Source organism: Scomber japonicus, chromosome 16 (assembly GCF_027409825.1).
Source record: "Scomber japonicus isolate fScoJap1 chromosome 16, fScoJap1.pri, whole genome shotgun sequence".
NCBI lineage: Eukaryota > Metazoa > Chordata > Actinopteri > Scombriformes > Scombridae > Scomber > Scomber japonicus.
The window spans coordinates 18,091,300-18,102,628 of record NC_070593.1 but is presented as its reverse complement, the minus strand read 5'-3'; the positions used below and the strand labels follow the sequence as shown (position 1 = coordinate 18,102,628).

The 11,329-nt window shown below is 41.6% G+C and overlaps 1 protein-coding gene across 4 annotated transcripts in view; it reads right to left on the bottom strand.

Annotated features, from left to right (window-relative positions):
• Positions 1 to 5,395: 5,395 nt before the first annotated feature.
• esrrb (estrogen-related receptor beta) overlaps positions 5,396 to 11,329 on the bottom strand; it is a 39,943-nt gene continuing 34,009 nt past the window's right edge. For all 4 annotated transcript variants that reach the window (XM_053335323.1, XM_053335324.1, XM_053335326.1 and 1 more), the window contains 2 exons: positions 8,732 to 9,001; positions 5,396 to 5,640 (listed from right to left, as the gene is read on the bottom strand). In XM_053335323.1, the coding sequence (XP_053191298.1) occupies positions 5,396 to 5,640; positions 8,732 to 9,001 (515 nt within the window). The remainder of the gene's footprint in view (positions 5,641 to 8,731; positions 9,002 to 11,329) is intronic.

Genomic DNA, 11,329 nt, shown 5'->3' with positions numbered 1-11,329 from the left:
AAACTGTACTTATGCCAAAGTCTCACCTTTCACTGTATGATTGCATAATAGTCTGATGAAAAATGTAACTAGAGTAATTTGACAAACTGGGACAAAGGTCCGCTGACGGCCATTAGGTTTTTTAGGACAGCAGCTCAGCCATGCATTAAGTGGTGAGGAGAGCAGGCATGTAACCTGATAAATGCACTTAAAACAGTGAAGATGGACAATGAGAGTGCGAAATCTCAGATGGCCTGGTCTCTGTGCCTGCTAGGCACTTTGACAGCCTATTGATCAGCCAAAGGGAGTCTTGGGCAGGGTCAGAGGTGTGGAGTGCATGGCTCATATACTGCTAGTGGGACAGGTACAGGACAGCAGTAACCAGGATATATTAGGAAATAGATCTACTCTTTAGCCATTTACATTGTTCTTCTATTGTAGATCAGAAGATTCCACTTTTAAATGACGTGTTGCTGACTGCCAGCACGAGATGGTTGAATTTTTTTCTCCACTATAATACACAACAACAATATTGCAATCCGTCTGTTGTTTGAAATTGATGTGAGGTAACGTTTCTGTCTGGGACATTGATAGCCCCCGGTTGTGAAAATGCCCAGCTCCTGTTATTGAATAGTAATAGGCTTGTCGGCCGGTGCCTCCAATTTCACAAATGGAGCAATAAATACACATAACAGAATCAGTGGAACAATAAGAATCCCTATAAAAGATGGTTGTCCCTCAAAAACAAGGAGGAGAGTGTGAGGAGGGGGGGAGTCAAAAGAATATTTGACAAAGGAAAGAGATGAAGTGTGTGTGTGAGAGAGAGAGTGTGTGTGTGTGTGTGAGGGAAACAGAGAGAGAGAGAGAGAGAGAGAGAGAGAGAGAGAGAGAGAGAGAGAGAGAGAGAGAGAAAGAGAGAGAGAGATGGTGGCCCACTCTTCATTTCTGTGCCACAAGCTCTCCTGGGCATTTGCGTGCTCCGTTTTCAACCTAAGTGTAATTTGAGCCCTGGGTTGATACAAAGTGTATGCAGCAGCTCTGTTCAAACCCAATCACTCACCCTGACGTGTAATCCTTTCCCTCACCATCATCAACGTTGCTTTGGGAATAATGAAACACACTTAAGCAATACACAGCAGTCATACAGCTGCGAGCGGGCCGCATCTTGATGAGATGCCTCGTAACTCTAATGAAAGGTGTTTTGACCTGTCAATGGAGGTAAATGATTGCCTTACTGTACCTGTGAGAAACTTATTGATGGCAATATCTGGTCCAGCTGGATGATTTGCATGAACAATGAGGAAGCTTGTTGCTTTTTAAAAAATACAGCACCTGGCAACTGTGCTCTACATTTTATGACGTGTGAAACCTCCTTTTTTCTCTCCTTTCATCCTCAAGTCATCTTGTCTCTTGTCTTATGATGCCATTGTTTCCATGTCGAGGATTATTACAATTAATTGGTTAGCGAGACATTATTTCAAAAAGGGAAATTGGCTCGTATAATTATATAGAGGAGGGAATACTTTAACTCCCTGGAATATCAGCTTCCTGAAATAATGGAACTACAGCCCCACACTTCCCCCACCTCCATCAGTGTTAGCGTGTCTGTCTGCCTGTTTCCTGTGACGGATCCATTTTCAACAGCTCCTGGCCCTGCAGTGGTTGCGGTTGCTGGCTGAATGGTTGGGTGGGTGGCCTACGTGAATGTCTGACTGGCTCGCCTCGCCCACTGCCATCCCATCTCTGGTCTGCTGGGAGCTGTTTTTTGTTCTGTCCCGTTGCTGAATTACCAGTCAGTGTGAGTGTGACTGGCCATAGTAGAATTGGTAAAATAAACCGAGGGCAGAGTTAGGGTAAGGGTCGCTCCATGGGGTGAATGACTAAGTAGATACAATATACTGATGGTTATCACAGTAAGAACAAATGTTTGGAGTAAGGTAATTATGGCTACTACAATAATTCTTGTTCATTTTAGCCATGTTAACAGTTTGGCTCAAGGGACAGCAATGCAGGTCTGATTTTCTAACCACAACTTTGGTTCAGACTGAGAGATCTCAACAGCTATTGGATGTCTTGCCATGATATTTGGTGCAGACATTTTTGTTCCCCTCAGGATCAGTTGCAATTAACTTGGTGAACCTTCAACGTTTCATCAGGTCAAATATCTATGTGAACATGCTAAACTAAGGCAGTGAACATGGTCAACATAATCAGCATCATCACTGTGAGCATATTGGCAAGTATATCCTCTCAGAGCTGCTAGCATGGCTGTAAACTCTAAGTGTTGCTCTTTATTCTGTTTCTATAAATATTGATTTGTGGCTGGATGTGATGTAATAAAATGTTTCATGTTGGAAGTTTGTTTTCCAGCAAATGTTTAGTTAGAAGACAAAAGAATCACAGAGTTCAGGGAGTATTTAATTCATTGATCCTTTACCTTTTTGAAAATCAAAACGTAAAATTTACACAGATATTGGTGTTTCAACGATCAGAGATATCAATGTACACCATTGCCAAATGATATATTTCACACCATAAATACTCATAAACACAGGAGCAGGAAATCAGTTACCTGCCCCTGTCTGCAATTTATCATCAAGGGACCAATTCTGACACACTGATGTTCATAAAAACACATACCCGCTTAGTAACCAAAATGGGGGTCACACCCACTGATGGCAAAGTCATGTGGTCAACATGAAGCATGCTTTACCTTTACAAACAGATCTATGAAGAATGAATGGGAGGAGATGATTACAATTACAAATATTTTGGCAGGAGCACTGAGGGACAGAAACAATTTTTTGATAAAAACATGGATGGCTCAGGTATGTCACAGACATGTAAAGATGATAAAGAGCAGAACGTGTGAGAAATATCGACAATATGATAATGAGGTAGTAGTCAGCAGGGCGCTGCATACTTTATTTTCAATGGTATTTCGGCAACCTACTGTATTGATGATATATTTACACACTTAGACACAGCTTGTAATGTAAGACATGTTCTCTTTTACTTAACACAGTGCCATATTGCAAGTAAAAAGAAAAAAGGGAGATGAGAGGACTCCCAATATAATGATTCTTACGGCTGATCATTTTGGGCCACTACAAAATTCTATTTGTAAAGATTTTCTGCAAAAGTTTTCATTTATACTGCACTTTTATTGAAACAAGCAAAAAAGATTTTTTTGCCAGTTGCGCAAATCAAATATAGTTCCTCTGATATACAGGATAAATGTTTTTGATTAGAGGGATTTAGAATAAGTTACCTAATACCGTGCAAATTCTCCCAAATCTAAGTAAAAGCATGCTTTCAGCATGGTTTCAGTCAGAATTGGTCCCTGTTGTATTGCACAACAGTAAAATAACTCAAGTTATATTGTCACCCTCTACAGTGGAGCTTGTTAACTGGACAGCGGCTAGTTCAAGTTGGGAAGATGAGGTGCTGTAGTGGGTAGTCTTCCTCCATTACGTGGCCATCAGGCTGCTGTAAAAAAAAAAAAAAAAAAAGGGATGCTGGCCACTGGATCAGAGCTAGCCACTGATATCGCAAGCATGGCAGCAACTCTACCCTACTGCAATGTCAGGGATTCCTTTGATCACAGTATCATATTGTTGTGACAGCGCCACAATTTATCACATCACATAAAATCCTTCAGTAGTATAAGCATTCACCTCCAACACATTCTCGCTCGCGTGGAGACGGACGGCACGACTATGCTGGACTGGACTACAGTATTACTCACACCAGGCGTAATGGACATCTAGCTAAACACAGGGAGAAGGGAGCACGAGATCTCTCTCTCCCACCAGAGATGACACCTTGTACTGACACACTGTTTGGTTGCTGTTACCCTTTGGAGCATGCTGACACTTTGTTTCTTGCATAGCTATTCACATGTGCCTGCTTGGGCATCCTGAGGGCTCCTCGCAGATGCCTGCTTGCCTCCAGGCCGGTGGGAAGGGTGTTACTCTGCACCGGCCACTGTGTCAACATGAGGTCAAGAAGAAGTGTTCCACGTGTCTACTGTACTCCTAGAGGGAGGCCGCGTAGACAACAACCTCCTGCTAGTTAAAAATAAACCCAGTGTGAAGTGCCACCACTCAAGCTCTGCACCTGCCATTTACCTCCGTTTGGTTGAAGCTCTATAAATGCAGGCACAGCTATTAAAAGACGGGGAGGTGTCTAAAATGGTGAGAGCAGATGCTGGGCACCTTGCTCCCTGTGTGTGGAATGACTCTGCCACAGGCTTAAAGGGGCCCAAAATAGAGTGGTTGACATATGGACCTCTGATTGTTTGAACATGGAATCTCCTGGACTTCTGCCACTCCGCATAAATCCTTTGATACTGCTACACCAAACCAGCTGATCATCTTTCACCTAGCCCGAATCAGGTCATCTATTTGCATGCCAAGAGGCAATTTCCATAGGCTTAAACAATGACCAAATTTGGGGTTCAATGGGTTACATGAACAGCACCGACACAAGAGGAGGACAGGAGAAACACTAGTGTGCAACAGCGGTGTAGTGGTGTGTCTCACTGGTGAGACTGAGATACACAGGCATGGTCTTCTAGCGACAGCAGCATTGAAAAGCACATGAAATATAAGAGGTTAAGCCTGGCTTTCCCACAGCTCCCTTTTATTGCTGAGTTACTACAGAATAAGACAACTGACTATTTTAACTGCCTATGCTAGTTTGGTTAAACATGGGACCAGCAAGTCTTCCAGTCTGAGACAGATCCACAGAGATCACACGGCTTACGGCTCTGGAGAGGTATATCCAAGGACATTTAAACTGATAAGAGTTCACATTTAAGTAACAATTTTAGTTATTTTTTTTCCCAGGAGGAGAACAAGAGAAAATGGCCACCAAGTTCACCACACTTTGAACTGTACACTCAGTCTTCCAATAATAAATATATACATGTCCTGGTCAAGTTCAGGCAAAAACACAACTGTTAGACAAGTGAGTCTGTTTATGTTTGTTGACACCTCTGCTGTCTTCAGAACAAATTTGAGGAACTTTTAGTTTTCTGAAAAAAAAGAAACATTTTATCTTGTTAACAAGAACTGGCAACTACTTATTCTGAAGATGCTGAGGGGCAGAGGGGTCCTTCTTCATATACAGCATGACCACTGACAATTAACAAAAACCAAAAAAATTATTACTGTACATAGTATTTCTTATATATTTTAAATTAATCTGCATCATTTTTATATTTATACTAATAACCAAGTTTTGCATTTGTTCTTTTTTAGATAGTGTCCCAGGGGTCCAGGAGGAGGAGGAGTGAGAGTCAGACTCTGTCCTGCTTAGCACAGTCAGTGGGGGTCTCCTTCTCCTGAGTACCCTCAGCCTTGGTTCAAGTCACTTTCTGTTCCGCTAACGCAGCCCTCCAGCCATCCTCAGATCAGACCTTGGCCTCTAGCATCTCCAGGAACAGTTTGTGCATGGGCACCTTGCCCTGCACTTTGATGCTGTAAAAGTGCTGCACAGCCTTGGTGGCCGTCTGCCGCAGCAGGGGCAGGGTCATGAGCAGCTTGCCCGCCCGCCGTGGGTCCTCCTGGTGCTGGCTACTTTCGTAGTCTTGCAGGGCTTCATGGAGAGCGTCCTGAAGCTTCTGGACCGCCTCCATGTCCTCTATGTGCATGGAGTCTGACAGGACGAGAGAACAAAAAGCGGCATGAAAATTGATGGATTGTCAAATTTGAAAAGAAAAAAAAAAGTAACTTGTGGGAAATGTAGTTTGCACTTTGAGACACTGGTAATATAACAGGAGTGATGGAAATGGATTTTTCAAAAACAAAATTAAATCTCATGATTGATCTTTACTGCTCTGTCAGTGCAGTAAGGTATGGAGCACATTATCAGTGTAACTCACACCCTGACAAGATAAAGGATAGATCATAAAAAGAAAAAGAAAACATCTGTTTTATTTTATTTATTTATTTACTTATTCTTCGGTGGACTGTGCAGGATATTCATATGGCCCTTGACCAGCGAGACTGAAAATCAATGTTATCCTCCAGTAACAATGGCATTAATAGCACCCAATCTCTGCCGAATGAGTCTGCATTAAAAACCTCAGTGTTCCCAAGGACAGACTGTTTTTAGAAAAAAAAAAAAAAAAAGAAAACAAAGAAAAAAAAAGGGTTCCATTAGAGATTTGGACGCCATAAACAAGCCTGAGATGAAAAAAACTGTTCCTTCCAATTAATTTGCTTCTTACTCCTCAAAGAAGTTTCTGAACATCAGAATGAAGAAAAAAACAACTATTGGGCTTCAAATATCAATATTAGTGCGTTTAACGTATTTACATTTTTACAAGTTATGTAAATATATGTATTAAAAAAAAATCATTTCTTGTATAATTTGTCTTTATTCAAAACCTCTGACTCTCTCTCCTCATCAGTGAGCCCAAATCTCTCCCACCTCCTGCCCACTTTTAGATCAGTGTACAGTTTCAGTCTGGAAGGCTTCTCTCTGGTGTTCCTCGCTCCTATTATGTTTCGCTACATTGCCGCCGTTTTTTTTTTCTCTTTCTCCTGATCCTACTGTACATCATGTTACAGCACTGTCCTCTCATTCTCGCCTTTTCTGTTTCTGTTTCTATCTCATAGCCTGTGTCAGGGACAGCCCGGGGTTGCAGTTCTCTCACTGGTTAACCGGTGTCTGGCACTCCGGAGGCAGCATGTCATTGGCTGCCTGACTCGTCTCACCTTGGCAGTGCATATTTTACCACACGGGACAATAAAAGGCAAAACAGATTTCAGACTTCGCCCCAAATTCATTGACTAGAACAACTGTATTCCCAAGACCTTGAGACATTTCTCACTCTGACGGTTTTCAAATCCACAGTGGTGAAATGAAGTAGGTCGTTTTGTAAAGTGAATGGGGGAAAGGAGGGAGGAAGGGAGCGGGATGGGAAAACGTAATTATCTCTTGTTCTTTTCCACAAAGGATGGAAACACAAGCTAACAAGCATTTTTACAAAACAAGCCAATATTTTGTTCTATTTTTCCTACTCGCAAAACACACATTCAGTTTAATAATAACTCTGAATTCATCCGTGCTATAATGAAATGTTTTTCAGTAAGTGGGTAAAAAAAAAAAGAAGCGAAAAATAAAAAGAGAGATAGAGACATCTCAACAGATGGGAGGGAAAAGAGGGCAGGAGACAGCGAGCATGCAGCTTGTAGTCCTTGGAGGAGGGGTAGACTTAAAAAAACAACTCTGAAGAAACAATTTCCTCGCAATCCATCAGTGAGCACACGTCGATCCGATTGATAAACTGCTAATTACAAAATCAATCGCTATGAATTTTCACAGCTGTCAGACAGAGGGGCTCCCGGGAGAGTGATCTCCCAGAGACCTTGTTCTAACGTTGCGGACACCCTCCTCCTCCTCCCTCTTCTCTCCTCGACCCCCATCCCTCCTCTCCCCGACACCCCACCTCCCCTACTAAAGCTCTGTTGTCTGAAAGCAAAGCCCCACCATCAGCATTTTCATTTTTCAGCCCGAACAAAACAAGGGAAAGCGGCCCGGTGACCCAGGCGTGCAATTGATCAGAGCGGGACAGGTCCTGCCTCCTCAAAAGGAGCCTGTCAATAGCAGCGAGCCATCTTCACATTGGAACAAACGAGGCCTATCACTCCCTGATACTCATTCCATTCGACTTAACACATTTTATTGACAGCCCCTGTGCTCCTAATGAAATGCTATATTTATCTCCCGTGGCTGCTGTGCCCTGCAGCTACTGTTATGGAGATAGAGAAAGAGAGGGAGAGCGAGCGCTGGAGAAATACCACAACATGGAAGGTGTTCAATTAAAAAAGCTCACTCCTCCATCCCTCTTTTCTGTACCCCTGCCCTTATCTTCTCTCAATCTCTCCATCTCACGCTCCAAACTAAAGGTTACATTGGAAAAACTCCTGAAAAACTAAGAAATGTCATTTCTGAAAGCGTTTACAGTGTGTCGTGTGAATAACTTAGAGGTCCAGTCAGAAGACAGTCAAATATCCTGAACAAATAACACACCTGGAGAATGTTAATCTAAACATTTTAATCTGAACTATTGACTACTAAAAAATAAAGATATGTTGTGTATGTATATTTTTCAGATATTGGGTGATTTTATTATTTTGCTCTCTCTTACTTGGTTAGTTTAAAGAAAAAAGTGTTATAATATTTTTAAGTACAAAAATATATCTAATAGTTTTAATTTTCATGTTTCACCTGACATAACATGAAACTTTATAATGACTATTACATAAGTTAAGAGAAAATAAGTTGATATTTAAAAAAAACAATAATAAATGAAATAATGGAATAAAATTTTTAAAAAACGTAATATTAAGCAAAGACAGAAAATAATAGTATATTTATTCCAAACTTATGCCTGCTTTGTCATTTTAAATTCAGAGGTAATTATTGTAAAAATAAATGATTTATTTATAGTTTAAACAAAATACTTTTGCTAAATTAAATTAATAAACTGATATTTCTGATGTTTTGAGATTAACACAATTTTGATGTTATTATTATGAAATAGTAAAATGTTTAAAATATTTAACATGACAAGTGACGATGGAATAAATCATGTAATTTCTTCATTGGCATCACAATCTAATTAAATTAATTTTCTATTTTTTTTACTGCTTATCTGAAACATAGCCTTAATCAAAATGCGTAAAAAATTAAAATAAAAAAAAACACGACACCTGAATGTCATCTGAAGAGATCTCACCTGAGTTGGCGAGAGCGATGGCCTTGAGCGTGACAAACTCCTCCTTCTCCACTTTGAGCTTCTTGTATTTGCGGACCAGCTGCAGGATGGAGACGTAGAGGTCCAGCAGGCCTGTCAGCCGCGAGTGCTCCTCATCCATGATGTAATCCTCGGCATACACCAGCTCGTCTTCATATGGCAGCGAGCGAAACACAATGCTGAGGATGAGGATCTCCATCCAGGCGCTCTGCAGTAGACTCATTTGGTCTCCCAGAGACAGAGTGGAAAAGCCTGGAATTACAGAGGGAGACACTGTATCAGGACAAGAGGACTACAGAACAAAATAAAGTGCCTCTTCCATGATTTAACAGAAGTTTTCTCTTATTAAATAAAGTGTTTAAAAGTAAAAAAGAAAAGAAAAAGCAAACAGGACTTTGAGTTGATCAGTACACCAAACATGAGTTGTCAGACCTGGAGTGCATGCCGAAGCACATGTTAGCAAGGGGTGTTTAATTTTAAATGCACAGTGGAAGGTCCTCTTTGAAGCCAGTGTCAGAGCACTTGAGTGGGCTTTACTGTTAAGTGAGGACAGTAAATCGGTGCAAAGGTCTGGGATACACAAAGCCATGTGGTTACCCCTTGTATCCTGTCACACTTTTATTGGTGTGAGGGGGATTAGCACTGAGGCACATTCTCATTGGAGGGGTTGAGGACATGACATGAACTGTGTAGTGGGAGGAGGTGATGAGGGGACGTACACACACACATACACACACACACACACACACACACACACACACACACACACACACATACACAAACACACAACCAGGAAACAAACAGACGCGTATACATGCATAGCACATGCTTACATATATGTATCCACATAAATCCATACAAATAAGAGAAAAAAAAACACACTGACCTACACACACACACCGACCTACACACACACACACACACACACACACACACACACACACACATACAGCACTGGGGGTCACATGGTTCAAGCCCACCCTGAAGACCAGCTTAAATCCAGGGCTCCACTCTCCAACAGCAGCTGGATGGCTGAAATTGGCTTGGGTGCATCAAGCCACTGTCATTTCCTCTTCAACACCTCTACATATGTTGGTACAATGGTATATTAAAGGGGACCTATTACACACATGTAAAGGTCTATATTTTTATTCTGTGGCTCTGCTGGAATATTTTTGCATGTTTCAAAGTTCAAATGACTCCTTATCTATTTTATACTGACTCTTTACACAGCTGCACTATTCAGCTTCTGTCTGAAACAGGCCGGTTTAGCTCCTGTCTCTTCAATACCCCCCTCCCAAGGAGCCCACTCTGCTCTCAATGACCAGCTATTGAAAGCTGCCCCTCAGTGGACATCTTGAGACTGTTGAGGCTACGTCAACAAACTATGCAAAAAAGCATAGTAGTAGGATTTCACTTTTTCCAGTTCTTTAATCAAAATGTCACCTTCTCAAATACATCCATATATATTTGAGTCAGAATCCAATCCAAAATATGAGAGATGTTAAACCTTTGCAAGAACCATATCATTCCATGTGTGACAATCTAATGTCAACTCATGACCAAGATAGAAAAAATGTTAACACAAATGAAGCATTCAGAGTGGGCTTAAGCCTGACTTTTGACTTGCATGAAATGTTAAACATTAAATAAATAAATAAATAAATAAAACTGCTAGATTCCCTAAAGAAGAGCTGTGACAAATTCAAACAAATTAAAAAAGCCAAAAAGAGAATGGAAGAGAGAGTGAGGAGCAGATAACCAGATAGCCATCGCATCCTTTTTTCCCTTCGTATTACCCTTCAGCTGTCAATAAACTGCATGAACCCCCACAACCCACCCTTTCCTCTCCATCTCCCACTTCCCCTTCCTCTGCGCTACGTGCCTGCAGGCAGCTCATTCTGACAGCATATTAAGCTCTTCAGCTCCGCCTCTGATTAATATGATTGCTTTTACAAGTTTGCTGTTGCCACGCTTCCTGCCACTGTGTGATTAAGAGGCGATAGATTACAGTATTGACCGGGGCGCTCACCACACCTACGCCCCGCGTTTTCTCTTAAATATAAATGATCTCACTGGGTTGCAGTCACCAGCCTGATGTTTGTCACTTCCTGCCGGGACGCCGTGAACACATCCACGCAAGCAGCAGGTTGAGAAGAATAAGAGACATCATGAGGAAGCGTGAGAGAAAATGAAAAAGAAACAGGATGGAGAAAGATTGTGTGTATGAGAGAGAGCGTCAGGCAGAGAGAAAAAAGGAGAGCCACGGAGAGTAGTACCTGAGTGTTCAATTTCTCTTATCGTGGTGATGACCACTGCAGGGGGAGAGCTGGAGGATACATTAATTAACAGATTGTGATCAGAATGTGAGGGCCTTCACATTTTGAAGGGGAATCAATAGTCAGTAGAAAAGAGTGCTAACAGAAAGGTGGTAGTGCCCGGCTGGACTGGTCAGAGGTCTGAAGAGCGTTCAGCCCAAATTAGACCCAACAAAGCAAACTGCCGAAAGCACTCTAAACACCTGACTATTATCAGTGGAGGCAATAAGCCATATTTTGTAAAGGCCTGTGCCATTACACA